The sequence below is a fragment of the Neomonachus schauinslandi genome, chromosome 11 (genome assembly GCF_002201575.2).
Source record: "Neomonachus schauinslandi chromosome 11, ASM220157v2, whole genome shotgun sequence".
Taxonomy (NCBI): Eukaryota; Metazoa; Chordata; class Mammalia; order Carnivora; family Phocidae; genus Neomonachus; species Neomonachus schauinslandi.
Genome location: NC_058413.1, coordinates 97335747 through 97358806, shown reverse-complemented (window position 1 = coordinate 97358806; position 23060 = coordinate 97335747). Strand labels below are relative to the sequence as shown.

At 57.0% G+C, this 23060-nt stretch overlaps 1 protein-coding gene across 4 annotated transcripts in view; it reads left to right on the top strand.

Moving 5' to 3' along the window:
- CEP164 (centrosomal protein 164) overlaps nucleotides 1-22814 on the top strand; it is a 62965-nt gene extending 40151 nt beyond the window's left edge. Inside the window, exons 11-32 of one of the 4 annotated variants that reach the window (XM_044919251.1) lie at nucleotides 1373-1467; nucleotides 2345-2512; nucleotides 3396-3542; nucleotides 7655-7852; nucleotides 11049-11180; nucleotides 11262-11478; nucleotides 12456-12533; nucleotides 12766-12897; nucleotides 13232-13354; nucleotides 14431-14574; nucleotides 15008-15091; nucleotides 15240-15308; nucleotides 15635-15810; nucleotides 16131-16257; nucleotides 16534-16594; nucleotides 17039-17262; nucleotides 18263-18370; nucleotides 18934-19048; nucleotides 19503-19850; nucleotides 20596-20662; nucleotides 21488-21616; nucleotides 21826-22814. In XM_044919251.1, coding sequence (XP_044775186.1) covers nucleotides 1373-1467; nucleotides 2345-2512; nucleotides 3396-3542; nucleotides 7655-7852; nucleotides 11049-11180; nucleotides 11262-11478; nucleotides 12456-12533; nucleotides 12766-12897; nucleotides 13232-13354; nucleotides 14431-14574; nucleotides 15008-15091; nucleotides 15240-15308; nucleotides 15635-15810; nucleotides 16131-16257; nucleotides 16534-16594; nucleotides 17039-17262; nucleotides 18263-18370; nucleotides 18934-19048; nucleotides 19503-19850; nucleotides 20596-20662; nucleotides 21488-21616; nucleotides 21826-21922 — 3039 coding nt within the window. In that variant the 3' untranslated portion in view covers nucleotides 21923-22814. Of the gene's footprint in view, nucleotides 1-1372; nucleotides 1468-2344; nucleotides 2513-3395; nucleotides 3543-7654; nucleotides 7853-11048; nucleotides 11181-11261; nucleotides 11479-12455; nucleotides 12534-12765; nucleotides 12898-13231; nucleotides 13355-14430; nucleotides 14575-15007; nucleotides 15092-15239; nucleotides 15309-15634; nucleotides 15811-16130; nucleotides 16258-16533; nucleotides 16602-17038; nucleotides 17263-18262; nucleotides 18371-18933; nucleotides 19049-19502; nucleotides 19851-20595; nucleotides 20663-21487; nucleotides 21617-21825 lie in introns of all 4 variants that reach the window. The other 3 variants (XM_044919252.1, XM_021696299.1, XM_044919253.1) reach the window with 3 other exon arrangements.
- The last annotated feature ends 246 nt before the right edge of the window (nucleotides 22815-23060 follow it).

Genomic DNA, 23060 nt, shown 5'->3' with positions numbered 1-23060 from the left:
TAACATAACAATAAAAAAAAAAAAAAAAGATGGAGTCTCCTGCCCTACCTCTCCCGTTAACCCTGATGTCCCAGAACAGACGGGGCTCCCGTCAGCGTGACAGAGGGAGCGTGGGTCCTCGGATGGGGACTGGCCCTGGTGGAGCTGGGTTTTTGTGCCTTAGGCTAGGGAGAGGGGAGGAGCAGGAACAGGGGGGCTGGCATTTGTGGGACGCCTTCTCTGGGCCAGGAGCCGGGCTTTATGTACGTGAGCTAATATAATCCTCACCATGAGCCCTGTGAGCTGCAGGTTACTCTCCCAGTTTATAGTGGAGGAGACAGACTCCCCAGCTAGAAAGTGATAGAGCAAGAGCTCGAGTCCAGGCTGACAACACTGCCATCCCCCTGAGGCCCCACCCCTGCAGGAAATATTTGAACTTCTCAACAATAGCCCTCTTTTTCACCAGCTTGCTAGATTTGCCTAGACACCCAAGCTTTAAAATGAGATTTTTGGGGGGCGAGGCACCTGGGTGGCTCAGTTGGTTAAGTGTCTGACTCTTGATTTTGGCTCAGGTCATGATCTCAGGGTTGTGAGATCGAGCCCTGTGTTGGGATTCACGCTGTGTGTGGAGTCTGCTTGAGATTCTCTCTCTCCCTTTGCCCCCCGCCCCCGCCCCCATGAGATTTTGTTTTTTTGGGTTGCGGGGTTTTTTTTTGGATACATGGTGTAATCAGTGCCTGACTGGGAAGGGGGCATCGTTGGCTACTGATGGGACTTGGGTACTTTGGGGGGTCCCGGAGTGAAGCAGTGGAGCACCTTATCTTCCTCCCTTCGGGTGCCTAGATGGTATCTTTTCTGTCTGGAATATAGCGCTCTCTCCTTTCACCACGTCCCCATCTCTCCAGGGTCCTTCCTCTTCCACATGTGCTAGGCTGCTGCCTCAGTCACTTCTGCCCATCATCGCAGTGTCTCTGTCACTGGTGCTGCAGAGCTGGGCCTCTGTGCATTTGAGGGTTCACGGATGTCTCAGCTTTCTCTTTGCAACTGCCAGTGAAGGCTTCCGATGACAGGAGGCAGGATTTTCTTTTTTGTATGTTTTCTCCTGTAGTCTCTGGCTTCTGGCTCTGCAGACCGTGGCTGTGGCCTCTGGCTCTTCCTCCCTAGGCCAGCCAGGCCAGCCCTGGCAGCAGCTGTGAGCCTGGGGGCTTAGCCAAAGCCCTAGGGGGGCCCATAATACAGTAGAGGGGCCTTCTCTTCTGTGTCCCGAGTGGTCATCCTACTCAAGAGCCACCTCTCAGTACTTCCTCCTAGGTGCAAGAATTGGTTGGAGAATTAAGGCACCCAAATGCTGACCTCCCCAATATGCATTTTCCCCTGCTCCTTGCCTATACAGGCCCAGAGGCTGGGAAGAGAAGACAAGGATGGCAGCCAGTCCAGCCAAGATGAGCTGCAGAGCAAGCAGTCCAGAGGCTCGGAGAGGTACAGTACGTGGGAGGCCGCCCTCAGGGACCTTGGGGATGGGGTGGACTTGGGCAGAATGCCTGGCTCAGTATGCTCCCGCCTGAAGGCAGATGGTGAGCTGACCGGATGGCCTCGCAGAGTCTGTGTGCGTGCGCGCACGCGTGTACATGAGCATACCCTCGGATTCTGCACCGAGACAGGATGTGGGTACATTGGATGGGACTTTGTGCGGCGCTGTGGGCCCGGGCTGGAGGGTCAGTACCGCAGCTCGGAGCTGTTGCCCTGCCACATCAGAAATGGCTGCAGCCAACTGTGTGTGCGTGTGCGTGCACGTGCAGGAGACACACAGACAAACCGGGAGGGAGAGCGGAAAGACTGGGAGAGAGACAGGGCCTTCCAGCTTCTGAGGCTGGAGCCACAGTGAGAGGAGAACTACCACCCTGGACGAGGAAGTGGGGCAGTCATTCTGCTTTTTGAGCCTGGAGGAGCTAGCAGCCTTCCTACGAGCTGCAAGCTACAGTTTCGTGCATTTTCTGTAGTCTGACCATTCCAGTCTGGCTTCTCTCTTTCTCCCTATTTTCCGCTCAGTTCTTCCATCCCCGCCTGGCCTCAGTGATGGTGAGCGCTGGGAGTGGACACAGCCATGAGAGGGCCCAGCTCTCACCCCGGGACAGGCAGATGCAGCGCAGGGACCCGGGAGGGCAAAGGGAGAGCTCAGTGGGGAGGTTCCCTTTCCTGCTTTTCTGGCTGCTTTGCCTTCCATGGCTCCCCGTGGATGTAGGGCCGGGGCTGGGGCCCTGTCTGGGAGGAGGAATGGACCCAGATCCACATACCACACTCTCCAGTTCTCTCCCTGCTCTTCAAACAGCAGGCCTTACTCTGCTGCTCTGGCTGGTCTGACCAGGTTGTCTCCTCCACTTGTGCCTGGGAGGTGGCACCAGAGTCCCCTTCACAGCCAGGCCACCGAAGAAGGGCCTCCGCAGGCCTCTGAGGGGCAGCCCAGGCAGGAGCACGCAGAAGAGCCTGGGGAGGACTTTGCAGTCAGCCCCATCCCGCCTGGTTCCCTGCGGAGGTAAGGGGGAGCTGGAAGCCTTCCAGGCGTGTAGTTGTGGGTGCAGGGGCTGAGAGAGGCTGCTGGGGGTGCCTGGAGCGGTGGGGAGCTGGGGTGGGTTTGCAGGTTTCCACTGAGTGCCCCACGTGAGCTGGGGAATGAGGAAACCTGCTTCTCCCTAGTTCTTAGTCTATAGCTAAAATTGGGGTGCACCATCTGATTAGGGGAGCCTAGAAACTCTTGAACTAGGAAGCATCTCCTGTGATCCAGCTGTCTTCCTGCTAGGGGCTCGGGCAAGACTATCTCCCATCTGGGCTGTGCTGTCAGGGGGGCATTTGTCCCAGTCCCCACCTGCCCGTGCTCCCCACCCCTTAGCAGTCATCCCACTTCTAGTCCTACAGCAAACCGAAGGAGAGCCCCATTTTGTGCTGGGCCCCTGGGGGAGGGAGGTGCAGAGTCCTAGGCTTCCCTGAGGCTAGCTGAGGGGACCTTTGTGCCCCAGCCTGGCCCAGAGCCTGGCTTGCATTTGCTAGTTCTTCTGTTCCCCTGGTGAGAGGAAGATGCTGGTTTTAGAGCACATTCAGTTGGAGTGAGTCACTGGGGGAAGCCGAGCAGCAGCGATATTCGATGTTCGGTGCACAGCATCCACTGACTACCTGCTGTGTGCAGAACCTCTCCTTGGGCGCCGTAACCCTTCTGCAGCCCACATGGACGTGTCTGTGGCCTTCAGTGTAAATAGCCGGGGAAGAGGCGGGGGAGGGGGGGAGAGTGAGGCCCGAGATAGGGACACTTAGTTGGGGCTGATTTCCCTTGTCCTCAGGGCTCTCTGACCCTGAATGGGTGCATCTAGAGCCTCTTGCCTTCCCACCAGCTTTAATACAGTTGCTTCCTTATTGCTGTCAAGGGAGGAGACCCCAGACCCACCTGCCGCCCACGAGAGGGGCAAGGAGCAGCGATCCCAGGTCACGGAGCTGGGCCTTGGGCAGGAAGAGGCCAAGGAGCCCGAGGAGAAGGTGGCGGCCAGCCCTGCCCCGCCAGTCTCTCCAGAGGCGTAAGGGCCAGTGTTAATGTCTGTCCCCGTCGTCCCTTGTGTGTGCTTTGCTTTAGTGCCCACCACTCTTGGGTGGTAGGGAAGGGGTGGAGTCAGGGGAGACTGAGTGTGCCCTTTGTTCTGTGTGCCGCTTTGAGACCCCAGGCAGCTGTGAATGAAGGTGGACGTGAGGGCTAGCAGAAACCCGGTAACCCTGTTTTCCCTTCTACCAAGCACTGTTTTTCGCTTTCTTAGCAACATTTTATTGAGGTATTTATATGAAAGTACATAAATCTGAACTGTACGAATCAACAACGCACGCCTACACGCAGATCAGAGGTAGAACATTTCCGTCCCTTCAGAAAGTTTCCTCATGCCCCTCTCCTCCCCGCGCACCGCCCCTGGTCACCACGCTTCTGGCTTCTGTCCCCTAGGTTCGCCTTTCCAGTTCTCCAGCCTGACATAAATGGAATTATACCGCATCCGGATAGGTGTTTTGGGCCCGGGTCCAAGGCTCACCTCCGTTGTTACCTGCGCCCTTCTAAAACTTAGAGACCATTGAGCTTTCCTCCTCCCATTTTCTCCTTCCCCTCTACTGCTTTCACAGATGAGGAGACTGAGGCTCGCAGTGAGGGATTTGCCCAATATCACATCGCTGGTGGGTTGTCTAACCAGGACGAGGCTCTGATCGCTGGAGCCCTCGACTTCCTACTCAGTGTGCGGCCACTGGTCCTTTTTTCTGCGTGGAGAGACAGCCAGGGTTATGGGTTTGTTGCGTCTGTGAACCGAGTCCCACAAAAGGATTAGGAATCGGAGCTGACTGTTGAGTAGGGACATGTTACTCACAGCTGGCAGGGCGCATGAGCTCCTGACTCTTGTCCTCACCTCCACACTGCACAGTGACGCAGGGAAGGGGCAGCCCCGCGTTTCAGGTGGTGACAGCTCTGACACTTGAGGAGTGACAGGGCTTTCCCAAGTCTCCTTGGTGGCTGTGGACACCGGGGCAGGGTGCTTTCTATGAGGACAGGAGACAGGACCCTCTGGGCAGAGGTCAGAGGGCGTCTTCCTGGCAGCTTGGGGATGGAAGCTGGGCGGCGAGGCCCCTCCTGAGCTGTCTGGGTTGATGAGATGCGCCCCCTTACTTTGTGTTTCTTCTCCCAAACTGGTGAGGCCGCCCCTGCTGGGTCTCAGAGACACATTCCTCCACCACACAGTTTCACTTTACTAGCATGCTTAGGGAATGTCTTCTGTTCCTTTCCTGAGTCTTTTCAGGCCCCATAACTTCCTGTTACTTGTCTTCACAGCTCCGTTTCTGTGTGTCGTGAGGAGTAGCTCTGTGTCTGGGTCTCATTTGTACCCGTGGGATTTTAATTTATGGAGGTGACTGAGTGACAACACAGGCCAATGCCATTAAGGAAGAATTTATTACTTATGTTTCCAGAGAGAAGAGGGCGTGCCACGCCATGCTAGGCCACAAGGGGAAGGAGCAGGATGTGTCAGGAGGCAGAAGAGGCTCTGAGAAGGGAGAGCATGGCCCAGAGCCTTTATTGGGGTTTCCGTGGGAAGGAATGGGCAAGGCAGGGTAAGTACCTCTAGTGAGTGTGGGATTGGATAGTTTGAACAATGTTGGCGGGCTTTGGGCTATGGGAGTGGCCCGCCAGTTGCCTGGTTCCCGGCCCAACCCTGCAACCCTGCGACCCTGCTTGATTTGTGATTTGGTGTGAGTTCTGGAAGAAGATGCTTCCGGTGTGGCGCCCTGGGGGATTGGTTGGTTTGCATATGAAAGACACGTTCCCTGCCATCAGTAAGAGCAGGCTAGTCCTGGGACCCGCCTTCTCTCCTCTACCAGCAAACTTACACAGATATCAAAACATCATAAAATAACAAAAAACCAAAACCATGATTCATGCAGTCTGTCGCCTTTCACAGATGTTGTCAAGCTGGATCAGAAGGAGTTAGGGGCAGAGGTCGGGCCAGCAAGCAGCCGCCCCTGTGTGTGCTCTCTGCGGCCTAAAGGCCTGGGTCTGAGAGTCAGGAATAGCCTCTCCTTGGTGATCCCGGCACCTCTCATGAGGTGTTTGTAAAAAGGGGGTAAACGAATTCAAACCACTGGACCGAACGTGAAAGGGATGGGATCTCTTTAATTGCAATTTTAGGGGCGGTGCAGCCAGTCGAGAATGTCCTGGGCACCACCGCCTCCTCCCTCCCCACCGCCTGCCCTCCCCACTCCTTCCCTTCCTTGGTGGCCAGCCTGAAATGATGATGCCCCTACGGAGCGTCCTCTTGGCCGCTGCCTGTTGGAAACTGGGTCTGTCTGATGCTGACACCTGAGGAGTGGCCTCGAAATCAGACCCGCCTCTTCCTCTGGAGGCTTCATCTTCCCTGTTGTCTCCTCAATCAGTCGGGCCATCGTTGATGGCCTTGGACCAAAGCGGGGCATTAGGGACACTTAGAGCTCTAAAACGGGGACAAGGGGAAGAGCCTGCTGGAAAGCAGCCCCCCTCGCCTGGGTGCTCGCCCGTGCGCGTCGCCTGGGCGCACACTGCTGCGCCATCTGAGGTCCCGTCTTTCCGCAGCATCTGTTCCTCGGGCTCCACATAGCTACGCAGCCCACAGGGGAGACAGACATTCAGAGGTACCATCTCAGGGAAAAAAAAAGATGTTTTCAGCCAAGGCTGGAAATGAGTTGGAGGGTTGATGAGGTGGAGAGCTGTGGAGGGAGTTTCTCTCGGAGAGCAAGACTCTCAGAAGAGGTGGTGACAGTGTCTCTTAGATCCGCATCAGTTGGGCTGGGTCAGGGGACCTGGAGGAGAGCCGGGAATGGGAAGGGGGATGGAGATGGGGTTGAGAGCAGAAGAGAACTGAAGCCCAAGGCTGTTTCCGGTCTGAGTTAATGATTTTAGGAAAGGGGGAAGGAAAGATCTTAATGGTATTTCAGAGACGTCAGGAGCCTTTTATGTCTTCCTTCTCTCTCTGGGCTCAAGGGGCCCAGACGGAATTCCAAAGCCCTTGTTTTCTTTGCTCTTCTAGTCTGATCCCGGCCACCGCCTTCCATCTGCTGCAGTGAGGGGAAGGCGGTCCTGTGTCCCGTCTTCCACTCTGGCGCCAGCGCTCCGTGGTGTGGACCGTGCCCATGCCGCTGACGGGGCTAGCATGCCTGGCCTGCCGTGCCTGCGCACTCTCGGGGAGGGGTGGTGGTTGTGTGGCGAGACCAATTTCTAACAGAAGATGAGGGACCTGGGAATGCACACAGGCGCTGGCCTTTAGGAAAGCTGCTCCCAGAGGCGAAATACTTTATCCCTCTTACGCTTTCGTGCCTCCAAATGTTCTTGGGTTTCTTTCTGGGCATTTCCTTCAAGAACCCTCATTACTTCATAGACATCTTTTCCACCAGGACTGTTATTCCTTATCTTACCACCCACTTTATGCATCCAGGTTAGCGCTGAATTTCTTTTACCCATTTCTAAGCATGGAGTTAACTCTGAGCAGATGAAAACGTGGCATCATCAAGGAGAGATGGAGCAGGACATTCTTGGTGCACTCTTGCTGCTGGCTTTGGCTGAGGGAACAGTCTCCTGCCTGGCTCCCTTGGCCTTCCTGTGCTGGACCTCCATGGACTCTTCTGGGTGTCAGGGCTGGGAGACTTGCTGCTGCTTCTGCCTGTGTTCAGTTTGGGAGGCAGAGAGCAGCCTCTGGGGACTCCCCGAACTGCTGGTGGGAGCCTCGAGTAGCAGGCAGAGCCCTAGTGGGGACACAGGAACAGGGCCATGAACCATCCTGGGGAGGACTCCATTATGGGCAGAGCTTCAGTCTCTCCCTTGTGGCTGCCAGGTCTTGAGCCACATCTTCAGGTTTTCACATTGGGCTACAACCTGCCAGGTCCCCCAGAGCCTAGTATGGGCTACCCTTCTCTCTTGGCCCCTGGGGCCTTAGCCACAGTGGGGCTTGCCCTATGAACAGACACTGCCTACATCTTTGAGGGGCTAGCCTTCCCACCGGCCCGGGGGTGGCCTGATTTGCATATGTGATTCCTGACCCCTGGGCCCTCCATGAGGATTCCTTGTGTGTTGTTCTGGATCTGTATAACAGGTGGATATTAAATCTGGTGAAATGCTGTCCCCCACCCTTGGCAGGCGATCTACGGAGCCTGCAGCTCCCCCAAAGCAGGCTTCATTGAAGGCCATGGAAGAGGCCATGGCCCAGGACCTGGAGCAAGACCAGAGGCAGCTCCTGGAATCGAAGCAGAAGATGCAGCAGCTGCGGGAGAAGCTGTGGCAGGAGGAGGAAGAGGAGATCCTCCAGCTTCACCAGCAGAAAGAGAAGTCTCTCAGGTCCTGCCCCTCCCCTTAGGCAAGCTGCCGGGGCCTCGCAGTGACATGGGGAGCAAGCGACCCCCCGTCTCCCGCCCCGGAGACCTGAGGCCCCACTGAGACTCCTCCTCCTCCATGGCCTGTGCGGAGGAAGGGGCTCCCTGGTTCGTCTTTTCGGGAGGGAGTTGGGAGGCGTGATAATAGTGCAAGTAGCTAACACTTTTTGAGAGATGGCCCTGGTCCCTGTGCTTTATATCTGGTAATTGGTTTAGTCCTGAGAGTGGCTCTTACGAGGTACTGCTGTCAGCCCAGTCCTACAGGATCTGTGATACAGATGAAGAGACTGAGGCATGGACAGGCTAGGTGCCTTGTCCAAGGTGTCGAAGTTACTGAGCAGTGGAGCCAGGTTAGCCCAGGCAGCTAGTCCCTGGAGCCCGTTTTCCTAACCACTACGTTGTCCTCTCTCTCAGGAGTCAGGGCCCTGTTGGGACCCAGTGAGATTGGTGGGGACCACATAATACAGTCTGAGGTGCTATTTCCCAGAACCCAGAAGTTTCTATTTGGGTTCCTGCTCTTTATGTAGCTGGCTGGGACGCCCTTGACGAGTTAAGACACTTAAGGCTGGGCTGGGTCTGTGTGGATGAGATGATGTGTACACATCTGTAAACAAGCTAGAGGTTATTTTTACAGGAAAAGGCCATCCAGGGCTGGCATGGCAGCTCCAGAGTCACCAGGTCCCTGGCGGTCCTTTAATCTCTCTGCTGCCTTTAAGTGCTGTCTACTCTCAGGGTCTCTTCAGAGTCCAGCGTGGCTTCTGGATCCCCAGCCATTGTGTCTGGGCCTCAGGCGGGAAGGATAGGGACAGAGTACAAAAGGGGTACCTTCCAGCTCATTTGGTCCATTTTAAGGTACTTTCTTGGAAACTTCAGCCAGTAACTTCTGTTTATTCTTAAAGAAGTTCTCTTGGAAAGTTTACTCAATAATTTCCATGTGTATCTGATGAGTTACCCCTGGCCACAAAGAAAACTGGGAAATGTAGTCCTTGAGTTGGTCTCTTTACCTGACCGAATAAAAATCAGTGCCCCTATGGGAAGGGAGCATGGGAGAGTGGCTATTGAGAACGTAGTCAGCAGTCTGTCGCAGGCGCAGGGCGGGACAGAGGCTACAACAGGTGTTAATATATTTTTCACTTACTTGGCAACTTAACTAAAGGCTAAATCTTTTCCTCTTGGACAGAACATCCAAAAGTGGTAGACTTATTTTTATATCATACATAGCAAAGAGTGCATAAAATGTTTATGCTTAACTTCGACTAATGGAAAACCAACACCCAGCTACCCAGAGGACTGGGGACAGTCTCTCTCATTAGCCCAACACAGGATCTGCTGACCCAGGGCCCATCCTTCTATCACCCCTCCCGGACCCCCTGCCAGGCAGCACCTTCCTCTTCCAGCCAAATGAAAATTGGGGCAGGGGCCTGCCTAAACTTATGACTTAGCTGATCTTAACAGGCAGAGCCTAGGAGGAAATCCTGGTAGTGTCTCCCTGCCAGCCCACCAGGCTCTTCCTCTCTTCCTGGCCACCCTGGGCACGGCTGACTGTGCTTTCTGTCCCTCGCCAAACCCCTAGCTCCAGAAGGCCGCCAAGAACTCTCTTAGGTTGTGGTGAAGGCTAGCATGCCAAAAGTATCTGACTCAGGGCCTGAAACATGGTAGTTGCTCAGTAAATGGTAGCTCTTGATTTTATTTCCAGTTGAAGTCATTGGTTTCAGTGGCCTTCAGGAAGTGATTTTTCTGTAGGCAGTGCCTTGTCAGACTCGCTATGAAATAGTTTATTGCAAGAACCCTGTTTCTGCTTACACATGAGCCTTTCTGAGGCCTGGGGCCATCTGTGCTGGGCAACTTCCACTTGGTAGAAATTTCTGGAAGCCACAGCTGACCTTGTAGCGGATACTTCTTGAATGAGAAGGCAGGCAGGAAGGCAGGAAGGCTGACCCTTAGTTTCTTTAGTTATAAAACGAAGAAATTGAATTTAGTTGTGAGATGAAGAGAGACGGTTGTAAATGAAGGATATAACCTCTCAGGGCCCTCCCAGCTCTGACATCCTGTGGTGATGTGTGGAAAATGGAGCCATAGAACAAGGAGAAAGGGTTTCCGGGGAATTTAGGAGAGAGGATTTTTATTTAACTCAAATTTTCTATCACAATGGAAGAGAGTAGTGGTGCAGGTAACTTGAAATAGAAAATGACCCTAAATCTTTTTTGGCTTTGGAATTCACCAGGAAGCTTTTCAAAGACATCGTCTTCTGAATCGTGTTTTTCTTAGGCTTGAATTCCTGAGTGCACAGCACACAGCCCCAGGTCCTGTGGGGGCTGCGTGGGCAGAGGGATATCTGCCTGGGATGAAATGTTCACCGTCGTTTGTCCGTAAATAAGATGTCCCTTATGGATCATCGGCACTTGCTTATAGTTTGGGGCTGGGTGATGCTGTTCAAATTCCACAAACATTTATGGAGCACCTACTTCACGTCAGCTACTGTGTTCAGCACCTCGGATATAAGACTTTAAGACATGATTCTTTCTCTGGAGAAGCTCCCAGACTTGTAAGGAAAAGAGACACACAAAAGATGAAATTACTATGTGTGGTACAGAGCGGCCTGGGATTAGGAAGGGCCTCGCAGAAAGGGTAAAAGGAACAGAAGGGCTAATTTATGAACTTGGAGAGACTTGGGAGACTTCTCTGAGAGGAGGAAGCTGGGTGTTGAGCGGTGAATATGGCTTTGTCAAATAAGGGAATTCTCGGGGGAGGCACCAGCACGAACAAGGGCCAAGAGGCGCGGAGGAGTGTGGTGGGGTTGAGAGGCGGTGGCTGGAACCGTTGATCAGGTTGTGAGTGAGAGGACGCGGCACCAGAGCTGGGTTGGGGTCAGACTGTCTCTGTCCTCGAGTGAATGCCATGCCGCGGTGTACCTGTGGGCAGAGGGGAGCCTCTGGCAGAAATGCTGTTCTGGGATCAAGCAGCCTGTTGTCCTCTTGCTGCTGCCAAGAGCAGGAAGCGTTCGTGGCCCCCTCTTACCCTGGAAGGTGTTAGAGGGAGGCAGCAGGACCCAGATTTAGGAAACTTCGCAGGCGAGCTACAGGCTTTTGGAGGCCGAGAGTTGGAGATTACAAATAGAAGAGTGGTTCCTCCAACAAACTTGCCTTTCTTTTCCATCCCAGTTACCTGAAGGAGCAGCTGCGGAAGGCCACCGAGGAGGAGGAGACTCAGATGAGAGAGGAGGAGAGCCGGAGGCTGTCCCAGCTCCGGGCCCAGGTGCAGTCCAGCGTGGAAGCAGATGAGGGCCGCATCAGGTGAGCGCACCGTGGGCTGGCCGCCCCTGGCAGTGCCCCGAGTGCACAGGCCCGTCCCATTCCGTCTGTCTGTCCGCTCAGGGCCGAGCAGGAGGCTTCCTTGCAGCAGCTGAGAGAAGAGTTGGAGTCTCTCCAGAAGGCTGAGAGGGCCAGCTTGGAACAGCGGAGCAGACAGATGCTGGAACAGCTCAAGGAAGAGGTGGAGGCCTCGGAGAAGAGAGAGCACGCTGCCTTGAATGCCGAGAAGGAGGCGGCTTTGCAGCAGCTCAGGAAGCAGCTGGAGGGGGAGAGGAAAGAGGTGAGCCCGCAGCGTGGAGCCTCCTGTTGGATGTGCCCCTGGGCTGCCTGGAGAGGGGCCAGGCGCCAGGCTGGGCAGGGGGGCCAGGCACAGAGGAGGTGTCTCCACAGCTGGCACGGGACTTGGAGACAGTGGGTGGGCCGACTGGGCCCGCCACCCCCGCGTGGGCCCCGCTGTCTCCGGGCAGGTGCTAGCCCGGGTCTGCATGGCACAGGGGAGGGGATGGCAGGTGTCCAGGGGCTCTGTCCAGGGCCGGCACTAGCTGGGTGCTGTCCGTGGCAGTGAGGAGGGTGGAGGGGGAATGGCGTATGGATTTGGGAAGATTTTGTGACTGAAAGAACTTAGATCAGACCAGAGGTTCTGAGAAAAAGGTGGCCTGTCCCCATCCCTGTCCCCAAGGGGCATCTGCGATGACCTTTCGTCTTTCCGGCTGTAGAGAGATTGCACACTCAGAGGAGGGTTTTCTCCTTTGTCTGTACTCCCCATGTCTCCAATCCTTTCTGTCTCCTGATGGTCTGTCTCTAGGTAAGAGTAGGAAGTAAGGAACAGTCAGGCCACGTGGAACTTTTTTCCTTGGGTGAAGGTGAGCTTCAGCTTTTAGATAAGGAGAGACTACAGGAGGTGGGGGAGGGTGTCCCTGTCTCACAGGTGTTCAGGCCAATTGTGCCAGACCTCCAGCCTTCATAGCCTTGGGCCCTATTCATAGGCAGGAGCGTGACCTGTGTACCTGGGGCCTAGCCCAGAGGGGCAGGGGGATGGGAGCGGTGACCGCTCCACTCTGGCCTTCATTTCCTACTCATTTGCTAGTTGCAGCCTTTAGGGACGGACTTATTTTGGGGGAACAAAGATGTGTCTCTGCGGTTCCCCTCGGTCCTTTAGCTGGAAGGAAGTCAGGCATGGTCTCCCTTCCTCCGGGGTCAGTGCCCGGCCAGCCTTCCCTGCCCCCCGGCTGTCACAGGCCCCTTGTTGCTCCCCAGGCCGTGGAAGCGCTGGAGAGGGAGCACCAGGCCGAGCTGGAGCAGCTCTCTTCCTCGCTGGAGGCCAAGCACAGGGAGGTGAGGTGCAGCCAGCCCTGGGCTGCCAGGCAGAGACTGTGTCCTCCTCCCTCAGCGAGAGCCTCAAGGCCCCTTCGCTGCCGGTGGGCAGAACTCGGCCCCATGCCTGCCCCTGGGGCAGGAGCCTCCCTCCCACTGAAGCCCCCTGGGGATGGGTGCTGGGCCCCTGGCGAGTCCCTGAGGTTGCTCTGCAGCGCTAAGTGGCCCATTCCCTGTGCTGGGGCCTCCTCAGGTTGTCTCCAGCCTCCAGAAGAAGATGAAGGAAGCTCAGCAGAAAGAGGAGGCCCGGCTGCAGGAGAGCCTCAGTCGGGCAGAACAGAGGGCTCATCAGAAGGTTCACCAAGTGCTTGAATATGAGCAAGAGGTAAATGCTGGTGGGCTCCTTCGACCTTCCGTGTACCTGTCCTGGGCGCTCCGTCCTGGCCCAGGGGCCCCTGCTTTGCTTTGGAAGCCTCAGCTGGGGCTAGAGTTCTGGTTGCATTTCTATGCCTCCGTTCCCTTGAGGTTGGGCGCTTCTCCACCCCCGCGCCCCTGTATGTAAGCGGGGAGGGGTGCTGGGATGTGGTGCCTGCACGTCACGAGTCATGCGTGTAGGGCACTGGGGAGGCGTGCGTGTACTCCACCTTCGAGTGCCTCAGTCCCCATGCGCTGGTCCACCCTCGGGCCTGCATGTCGCATCCCCGCTGCCTACCCTGCAGCTCAGTGACCTCCTGCGAGAGAAGCGCCAGGAGGTGGAAAGGGACCATGAGAGGAGGATGGACAAGATGAAGGAGGAACACCAACAAGTGGTAGCTGAGGCCAGAGAGCAGTACGAAGCCGAGGTGACTTGCCCCTTCCCCTGTGCACACATTCGGCGCGTGCGGGCACTTGCACGCGCAGCTGGCGGTCCTTGGCAGCTGGGTGATGCCCTGCCCTGGTGCAGCCCTGGTTCCCGGTTTACTCCAGCAGCAGCAGGCGGCTGCCTTCCCTCCCCCAGCGGCTGCGGCTCACAGATAACCGAGTTCGTACCCCGTGCTAGCACTGTTCTCAGCTCCCGATGTGTGCGGACTCATTTAGTCCCCCCAACACCCCGAGGAGGTGCGGACTATCGTGACCTCCAGTTGGAAAGTGAAATGGAGACTCAGGAAAGGCGCAAGCACCTTTCCCAAGGGCTCTGGGCTAGTAAGTCGAGGAGCTGAGCTTCAAGCCCCGACTGTCTGGCTCCCAAGCCTTCAACTTTAACCACCCCAGCACCATGCCATCAGGGTTAACCAAAATTCCAGGACATCATAGACTGGCAAGAGGCAAACACTCCTTAGAGCTGATCTGTCCATGTTCAGCCTTCCCCCCCCCGTAGGTGAGAATGTGGCACCACACCAGCTTGGCTGGCTCACACTGGGGGTGAACAGGGGTGGCGGTGGGGCCTGACTTTAGCTCCCAGCTGGGCCTCTGCCCGGGATGTCTAGGCTCCTGTTCCGGTAACTGGAAACTGTGTCCCGGCCTGTCTGTACGGTCTTTCCCACACAAAAATAGCTGGCCTGTGATAAAACGTAGCTGGTTCCCTTCCCAAACCAATGCGGACCTTGCTGAAGAGCAGTGCTAATTTATTAGTGACCTCTCTTCCCTCGAGGAAGGACGCTGTGCACAGTGGACAGCAGGACAGGCAGATTTCCACGGCGGGGGGGGGGGGGGGTCTCATGGCGTCTGAGCAGTGTCTGCTTCCGCGGCAGAGAGGGGTGCAGGCTTTCTGTGGGGGGAGGCCTGGGCGCTCCTCTGTGCTCTCCTCCTCGAAGAACTGGCCCTCTGGAGCCGCTGGGGTCCCCAGCCTTACTGACCCGAGGCTGCCGGGAGGGGCCGTGGCTTTAGGGTTGTGAGGGCCGCTGCAGCTTCCCCGCCAGCAGCCTCCCCTTCTGGGCAGGAGAGGAAGCAGCGGGCGCAGCTGCTGGGCCACCTGACCGGGGAGCTGGAGCGCCTGCGCAGGTCACACGAGCGAGAATTGGAGGCCGTGAGGCAGATGCAGGACAGGCAGCTCGAGGACTTGCGGCGTCGGCACCGGGAGCAGGTGGGGGCTCCGGGCGGTCCCGGGGGACCAGGGTGGGTGAGCCCCCTCTGGCACCTCCATGCAGGAGAAGTGCTGGGGGCAGGCAGCTGGGGCAGCCACAGATCTGAGCCTTGATAGCTTCAGGTGCGGGCGTCTCTCACAGGCCAGGGCACACATGGTCCTTTGTTTTCTGGGCCAGCGAACAGCCCCGGGCTTAGAGGAGATCAGCCCCCATAGGACCCTGGGTTTGGCGCCTTTGTCTCTCCTTGCCCCCATTGGGAAGACACAAGGTGGTACTTTCCCGGGGGCCTGCAAGGGCAAGTGGGATGAGGCTGAGCCTTAGCTTGGAGGCTGTGCTATGGAAGGGTGGGTCCAGATCTCCCTCCTGCCCCCTCAGCTCATGCCTTGCACTCTTCCTACACTTACATCTTTCACGCTACCTATTTCTGTGCAGGAAAGGAAACTACAAGATTTAGAGGTGGAACTTGAAACCAGAACCAAAGATGTCAAGGCCAAATTGGCTCAACTGGATCTCCAGGTGAGAGAGCAGAAGTTGAGGATAGCATCTCCAGGGGCCCTGGACCTTGGAGTGGTAGCGCCCCAGGGAGAGCTTGGGGCCTCCTGCTCCTTAGACCCAGGGCGTCTGGAGCTGGCCAGACAGCCCCATTTCTTCCCCACCCCCGCAGGAGGAGACCGCCCGAAAGGAGCATCAGCAGCTCCTTGATGTGCAGAGGCAGGTGGCGCTGCAGAGTGAGGTTTGGCTGGCTCCCTGTCCTCCCTCGTCTCTGCCCCGTTCCCTTTACCTTCCCTCCCTCTCCCCGCAACATCCCACCTTTTGCTCACCCGATCTGTCCCGGGCTTTAGGGTTCCAGATGCTGTTGGCAGGATGCCACAGATAGCCCAGCTGGGGAGCCCCAGGGGGTGGGGCTGTGGAGGGCGGCAGAGGCCACACACCTCCTATCCTCGGCGCAGTGACTTCAGGGTGCTTGAGTTCCACGCTCGCTCCCATGCTCCTCAGGGTCCCTGTGCTGCTGCTGCCTGCCTTGGTCCCGCATGTCTCCAGGTGCTTCTATCTTTTCAGGAAGTCACAGCCAGCTATCAGCACTTGGAGGAGTCAAAGAAGGAGCACACCCACCTGTTGGAGTCAAACCGACAGCTCCAAAGACTCCTGGATGAGCTTCAGGCCCGCAAGGTGGAGCTGGAGTCCCAGGTGGATGCGCTGCAGACCCAGAGTCGGAGGCTGCAGAAGCACATCAGGTGGTGTGGGCACCCTGCACTTGGCCTCCCCTGCTACCTGCTCTCTGACATACCTGGGCCCTGGCTGCTCATGGCCCAACTATCAGGCAGGGGTGGAGCCAGGCAGAGGGGCTTAGCTGCATTTGTAGGGAGTATGGGGTGAGAGGTATGAACAGCTGGGGGTCTCTGGTTCTACCGGTCATGCCCCAGTCCTGCTGTCTCCCTAAGATCAGGGCTTGAAGCCCACCCCAGGAGGCATGATGGTGTGCTGCCCGCCCTGCTTCATCATGTGAGCCTGTCTCCCCCCTGCCCCCCAAACCCCACCTCTACCCCCATCACAGCGACCTGGAGGCTGAAGCTCAGAGGAGGCAGGACACACTGAAAGAGCTAGCAGCTAAGGAGAGTAACGCCTCCCCAAGTTCTGAGCCAGATCTCCACATTGAGGACCTGAGGAAATCCCTTGGGACAGTGAGTTTCTCTGTACTGTGGAAGGGACAGGGTGGTGGGACTGGGGCGGTGCTCCAGGAGGGGTCCTGGCTTTGCTTCAAAAACGACCTTAGCCTCCTGTCCTTAATAGTCCCAGTTCCCCATCTCCATCACTCAAATGATATCTATACACGAATGGTGCCCAGCAGCTCCCCCAGAGCCATTTCTGTATTTAGGCCCCTGGGAGGGGCTTTGGGGGTCCTTTGAGCCGGCAGTGTATCTGATATTCAGTGGGCCTTTTCTACTGTGTGTCCTTAGAACCAGACCAAAGAGGTATCCTCTTCTCTCTCCCAGAGCAAGGAGGAGACCAACTTGTCCTTGGACAGGTGAGTTCTGATAGCCTTAGTTTGGGTCCAGGATTCCATGAAGGGGTGAGTGCCTGCATCACAGACCTGGGGTGATCACCAGTGGGGCTTGGTTCGGGACGAGGACCTGAGGGACTGAGGGACCGAGGGAATTTCTTTAGCAAGCCAGGAAGGTTGACCCATTGTGACCACTGACACAGCATGCTGGGGCCTGCTGCCCTCTGGTTGAGGATCAAGCTGACGGGAGTGTCTGGCCATTTATCTGGAGGCCCCAGGCCCAATCCCTTTAGAGGCAGGGTGGGAGGACTCTGCAGCATGCTGCACACTAGAGTGTGAATACTTGTGTATTCATGCCCAGCCTCGTAGTCTGTGCTCAGGCTGGGCATCTGTCGGGGAAGTGCTCAAGTGACCCAGAGCAGTTCTCAGAGCGTGTGTGCTTTCCCTTTCCAACCCCTCTGCCCTGCCCTCCCACAGCGTCCAGCACTACCTCTCCGCCGAGGGGATGGCTCTCCGCAGTGCCAAGGAGTTCCTGGTGCGGCAGACCCGCTCCATGCGGAGACGGCAGACGGCTCTGAAGGCCGCCCAGCAGCACTGGTGCCGGGAGCTGGCCAGTGCTCAGGAGGATGCCAACGATCCCCCGGGCACCAAGGCCCTGGAAGATGCGCGCAAGGACCTGGAGGAGGTCAGGGGCCTTGAGGAGAGCCTGCCGGTCCTGCGGGGACTGGGGTGGGGGGTGCTGGGGGGAGCCAGGGCAGCCGTGGCTTCTGGTAATTCTGGGTTCCCCGCAGCGTGGTCACATCGGCCCGGGGCCACTGGACAGGTGCTTCAGGTTATTGATCTCCGTGAGGATGAAAGCACCTGACATTTACATGTCAATGCACAGTATACAATGCTTTCTTCGTCCTCACAATGTGCAAGGCAGTGGTGGTACTCTCACTTTCTAGGTGAAGAGTACAAGTAAGGTTTTTAAAATTTCACATCCAGTGCTTTTCTGGCCCGTCACCCTAAAGATGTGGTTCGTAAGTGAATCTTCTGAGCACACTGGGCATAAGGCTGAAGTGCTTGTCTGATAGCCTAATTTCCAGGGAAAAGGAAGAGACTTCATGGTGCCATCTGAGGGCTTTGGCCAGCAGTTCAGGCCTGCTCCCTTAGAATTCTGTTGGTGCCCGGAGCTGGTGCGGGGCAGGCTTACCAGGGGCATCTCCATGCTGCCCTCAGGCCCTCATTGCTCTGCTGCATGCTGCGAGGGAGGGCGGTGGGGGCAGGGACAGTAATAACCCTAGGGTAGCACGTTGTAACTCTTTGAGAATGTGTTAGGTGCGGGCCCAGGGCTCAGCATGTAACTACCTCATTGAATCCTAGTATTTCGGGACGCCTGGGTGGCTCAGTCCATTAAGCGTCTGCCTTCGGCTCAGGTCATGATCCCAGGGTCCTGGTGATCGAGTCCCGCATCGGGCTCCCTGCTCCGCGGGGAGCCTGCTTCTCCCTCTGCCTCTGTCTCTCATGAATAAATAAATAAATAATCTTTAAAAAAAAAACAAACTAGTATTTCTCTTCTTGAGAGGACAGTCCAGAGAGGTGATTTGTCCAGGGTCACCCAGCCAACAATCACACACAGAGCTGGGACTCTAGCACCTGCGCTGAGACCCCCTGTCTGTCCTCCCCTTTCTCTTTGGCGGCAGGAGACCAGGCACCTGGATGAGATGAAGTCGGCCATGCGGAAGGGCCACGACCTGCTGAGGAAGAAAGAGGAGAAGCTGAATCAGCTAGAGTCATCTCTTCGGGAGGAGGTACAGCATGGTGGCCACAGCCTCGCTCTTCCTTTCCTGGGCTGCTCTTGGGTTCTTTGGTCCCGTGGTGGGGGGAGCTGGGCCTCTGGGGCTCCTGGGCTGGGTTGCCGAATACATCTGTGCGGAATAGTCCTGAGCAGACCCGGAGCCTCTTGCTGCAGGCTCTTGAGAGGCACTGGCCCTGCCCTGCGGGGGTTCCTGAGGAGAGCTGGGCCCCGGGGTTTGGGAATGGACACACCTAGGCTTCCCTCCTTTTCCTGCGGCCTCCTCCATGGTCCTCTGGACGCTCGAGGCGTGGGTGTGACAGGAGGGAAGCCTAGGTGGAGCCATCCTGCAGGGGGAGTTTGCTGGGGGCAGGGGCTCTGGTCCTGGGGCCCTGCTGCCTATGTGTCAGCCCACTGTGTCCTCCCAACCCCTGCCTCCCTCCTCCCATGCTGCAAGGCAGCCCGTAGGGTATCCCTCTCCCAGAACATCGGGTCCCAGAGAGTCCGGGGCCGTCATACGGACAGTGGGCAGAACACACAGGGCAGGCACCAGTACTCACTGCTGCTCGTACCCATCAGGCTTCAGATGAGGACACGCTGAGACGAGCTTCCACCAAGAAGGTGGTGACATTTGACCTCAGCGACACGGAAGACATGAGCAGTTCAAGCTCCGAATCCCACCCCCTGCCTCACTGTGAGTGGCAGTGCCGGCAGGGGGAGGACCATGGTATCCGTGGAGAGAGAGGGGCTTGGGGGGGGCCTACTGGGAGCCAGTGTCTGGAGCAGGCACTCAGTAACGCTTGGGAGGAGTGACCCCATTGGGGTTTGCCAGCACACAGGGCAGAAAGGGTCAGGGGCCACCTGAACATGCAGAGACCTTCCGGTGCCTTCTGCGAGGTGTTCTCCCTCTGCCGCTCTGGTCTACAATGGGGCAGAGGGCCATCTCCTCTCCCTTCCTTGCCCACTCCCTGGAGAGGCTTTTTCCCCCTCAGCCAGCTTCCAGTCTGCACCCTCTGGAACACAGAAGCCCTGCTGTCCCTCTGGCCCCCATCAGCCGAGGGGCTGTGGTCCACAGACCAGGAGGGCAGCCAGGGTGCTGCCGTGCCTGGGGCCGTCCTAGGCCCTGAAGCTGAGTCCTTCCCTTTTAGTCAACCTGACTGCAAGTGCCACCTTCCCCTACAAGTTCCAGTACTTGAGCAGCTCCCTGCAGCGGATCAGCAGCCAGCTGAACGGTGTCCTCAGCATGCTGGGCAGTCTCAACCCGCAGCCGCCACCACCCCTCTTCGCTTCCACACCAGCGCCCACCCCGCCCCGGGACTGCAGGAGCACCTCCATACCCGCCTGCCCCTCCCTGGCCCGGGTCTCAGCCTGGCCGCCGGCGGTGCCCACATCCACCCAGTGGGCCTGGGACCCCGGGCTGGGCTCCACGCTCTCCTCCTCCGTGGCTCAAACAGTGGACGACTTCCTGTTGGAGAAGTGGCGCAAGTATTTTCCAAGTAAGCCTCCCTCCCTTCTGCCTCCTCTTCCGGCCCCTTGCCGCCCCCAGCTTTGGCATGGCCCATCCCATTATGGGAGGAAGATTTGCTGGTGACCCTGAAGCCACAGGCTCTGTGAGTCAGGACGGTTGACCTGGAGCTTGGGCTGACTGCAGCCTTTCTGATGGGAGCTGGAGCTCAGCAGAACCTAAAAGGTCATCCCTGTCCTCATTGTAATAGCTGCCATCTTGTGCCTTGTGTGAGGGGCCACGCATGAGTCCTTCTAATAACCCTCTGAGGTAGTAATATTTATCCCCCCCTTACAGATGAGAAAACTGAGACTCAGGTTAAGGGATATGCTCCAGGGTACCCAGGGAGTAAGTAACACACTGGGTTTTGGCCCCCCCCCGTCTCTATGACTTCAAGATTCTGCTCATAACCCCTTGGCCATACAGCTTTGCCCTGGTTCTGGGCAAGGGGGCCTCACCTGGTTTCTTAGTCCTGATGAAGAAGGTGAAAGCCATAAAAACACAGTTACTTTGGGGAAAAAGTTACATATCTGTCTTAACCCAAATAGAAAAGTAGATTAAATTTTACAAATAAACAGGACAATTCCTGTCTCTCATCTGTCTCTCACCTCCAACCACTGAAACTTGCCCTGTTGTTGTGTGTCTGTGGGAGGCGGGAGGTGCACTGGTGAGCTGGGAGGTGGCTTGCTGGGACTGGCTTCCGTGACCCATTTCTGGATGATTTCCTCCTTTTCCAGCTGGAGTCCCGTTCCTCAGCAGCGGCCCTGCCCCACTGGAGAACAGGCTGGGTTATGTGTCTGCCAGGTAAGCCTCCCTGGGCAGGCGGCACCTCCCAGGGGAGCAGAACTCTGGTTACGTTGCCCAGAGAGCTTGGACAGGTCCCCAGGCCACAAAGTTGCTTGCCTGGGTCTGAGGTGCCTCTACCACCACCAGAGAAAAGTCTTACTCAGGTCCCAGTGGCGGCTGGTCTCACCTGGCCCAGCTCTAGGAGGAAGTTGCCTGCTAGCCCCTGCAGGGAGAAATCAGCCTTGGCAGGACCCTGTTCCTTCCCCTGGCCCTTCCTGTCCTTGAGCATGGCTTTTGTCTTTGCCATTGAGCTCGTTGTCTGTTCCCGCAGTCCTGCTGAGCAACATCTGGAGTGAGAAGGGGCACCCTGGGGGAGAGACAGATGGGCAATTACTTAAACCTGTTGTTAATTTCCCATTCATCTTCTTCCTTGCCAAATGTATTGCCTGCCCCCCCTCCACAGGCCCCCAACCATAAGCACCCCCACTTACCCTTTGGCCCACTCAGGAGCTGATGCTGGGCAGGCATTGGAGTCAACAGAGGGGAAAGCTTTTGCTGGTCAGATTGGCTGGGACTAGGCCGATGTGGGAGCCCTGATGTCAGGAGTGTTCACCCAGGGGAGGGGTGGGGGCGGGTACCACCTCGTGTTTGGGGAACTGATGATCATTCCAGAAGGGCATTCTTGCTAGCAAAGGAAGCTTGGAGTTGCTAAAGCCACCCCGCGAAGGCCCTGGCTGGTGTATGGGGTGTGTGGAGAGGAGGAGGAGGGAGAAGCGGGTCGGCTGTCCCCTTCCTCCAGTCCTCTTGCCTCCTCTCTCCTCACGCCGGCCTCCGCCTTCCCAGTGAGCAGCTGCGCCTCCTGCGGCGGGCCCATTCCCACGGCTCCAGCCCTGAGGCAGGCAGCACAGACTTCCAGAGCATGATCGAGGCCAACCGAAAGTGGCTAGAACATTACAGGAATGACCCCAAGTTGTATCCTTTGGTCCCCAAGTCTTGGTCCCTTCCTGCTGTCATTGCTGGGATGGCTGAGGTGGGCTACAGAGCTTGTGTTTGTGCCCTGGGTGGTGGTGGTGGTGGGGGGGGGGGGCGGCGGTCCAAGGAGGACCCTGTTTGGGCCTTGGCCTTTCCCTGGACCTGAATAGCTGACTTGACTGCAGAGTTTTCCTTCACCTCGTGGCCAGACAGCTCTTCTCTTCAGTGCCCAAGCCGGCAGCTACCTCGGGCCTTCTGCAGCTGGGCCTGGATGAGACCAGTAGCCTGAGGGTGTATCGCTACTGAGGCCCCGAGCCTCTCCTGCACCCAGACCAAGTGCCTGAGGAGCTGCCTGCGCCCTGGTCCTTCTGAGAAAATTTCTCCTGCCCTATTTGCTGCTGCCTGCCCCACTCAGAGGAACCCGGCGGCGGGGCCGGAAAGGATGGTACCACTGGAATACCGTAAGCCTCCCCCCTGAGACCACGCATCTCAGGCTGAAGAGTGTGGACTTCTGTGAGCTCCTGCCTGGACAAGGCAACACCGATGTGGGGCCATCAGAGCCCGGGCACCTGCAGGAGGAGGTATTAGGAATTGTCTTCTGAGGCCAAGGGGCCTGCAGGGCACTCTGTGCTCGGAACTCCTGCGGTTATGTGTGTATGGTCCTTAATTCACCAGAATGAAGCCCCCCAGCATGTCTGTACCCTGGGACCAGGCTCTAATACCTCAGCCTCAGAGAGATCAGACCCTTTTCTTTTTGGTAAGTCTCCTTTCTTGAGCACTCTCTCTCAGGATTGGGCCCAGAGCCCTGCCACAGGTTGCTGGAAGTTGGCCCCCAGACGTTCTGCTGCCTATCCTCCCTCTACTGGCTCTGTGCTTTCCTCAGGGGCGCTCCCTTCCCTTCCCTCGGGCTCCTCCCCCCTAGCTTGAGTCTCAGGTCACAAGCACACAACTTTCAAGAAGCCACAGGAAAAGTCTGGGATGGCTTTGGGTCTGCATCTTGGTTTTCTCTTTCTGGGCCACTATGGGGAGAGCTGTGGGTTCTTGTTTCCACGCCCCTGGCAGCCCTCCTCCGGGCTGGGCTGCATTGGGCCTGGCTCCCTGCGGTCCCACCTCCCGTCAGAGGGCTCCTTGGCGGGGGGCGGCTGTAGCGGATGTTCTTGGACATCTGTCCTGTTGTTTAAATAAAATGCCCCCGTGTTTGTCTTGAAAGCTCTGGGGTTGCCCCTGCCTCTGCATGGCACAGACACCAAGTCTCTGCCAGGGACTAAGAAACTTTCTACCCCACCCCAGACACACTTTGTAGGCATCAGTTAAATCCCTGCAGGTCCATTTGCCACAAGGCAGTTTTGTGAATGCGTCTCCTCTTTGAAGGCCTTAGACACCTAGGAGGTGTTCTTAAGAGGGAGGAGGCAAATTTACTCATGACAACAAGCCTGTAATCTAG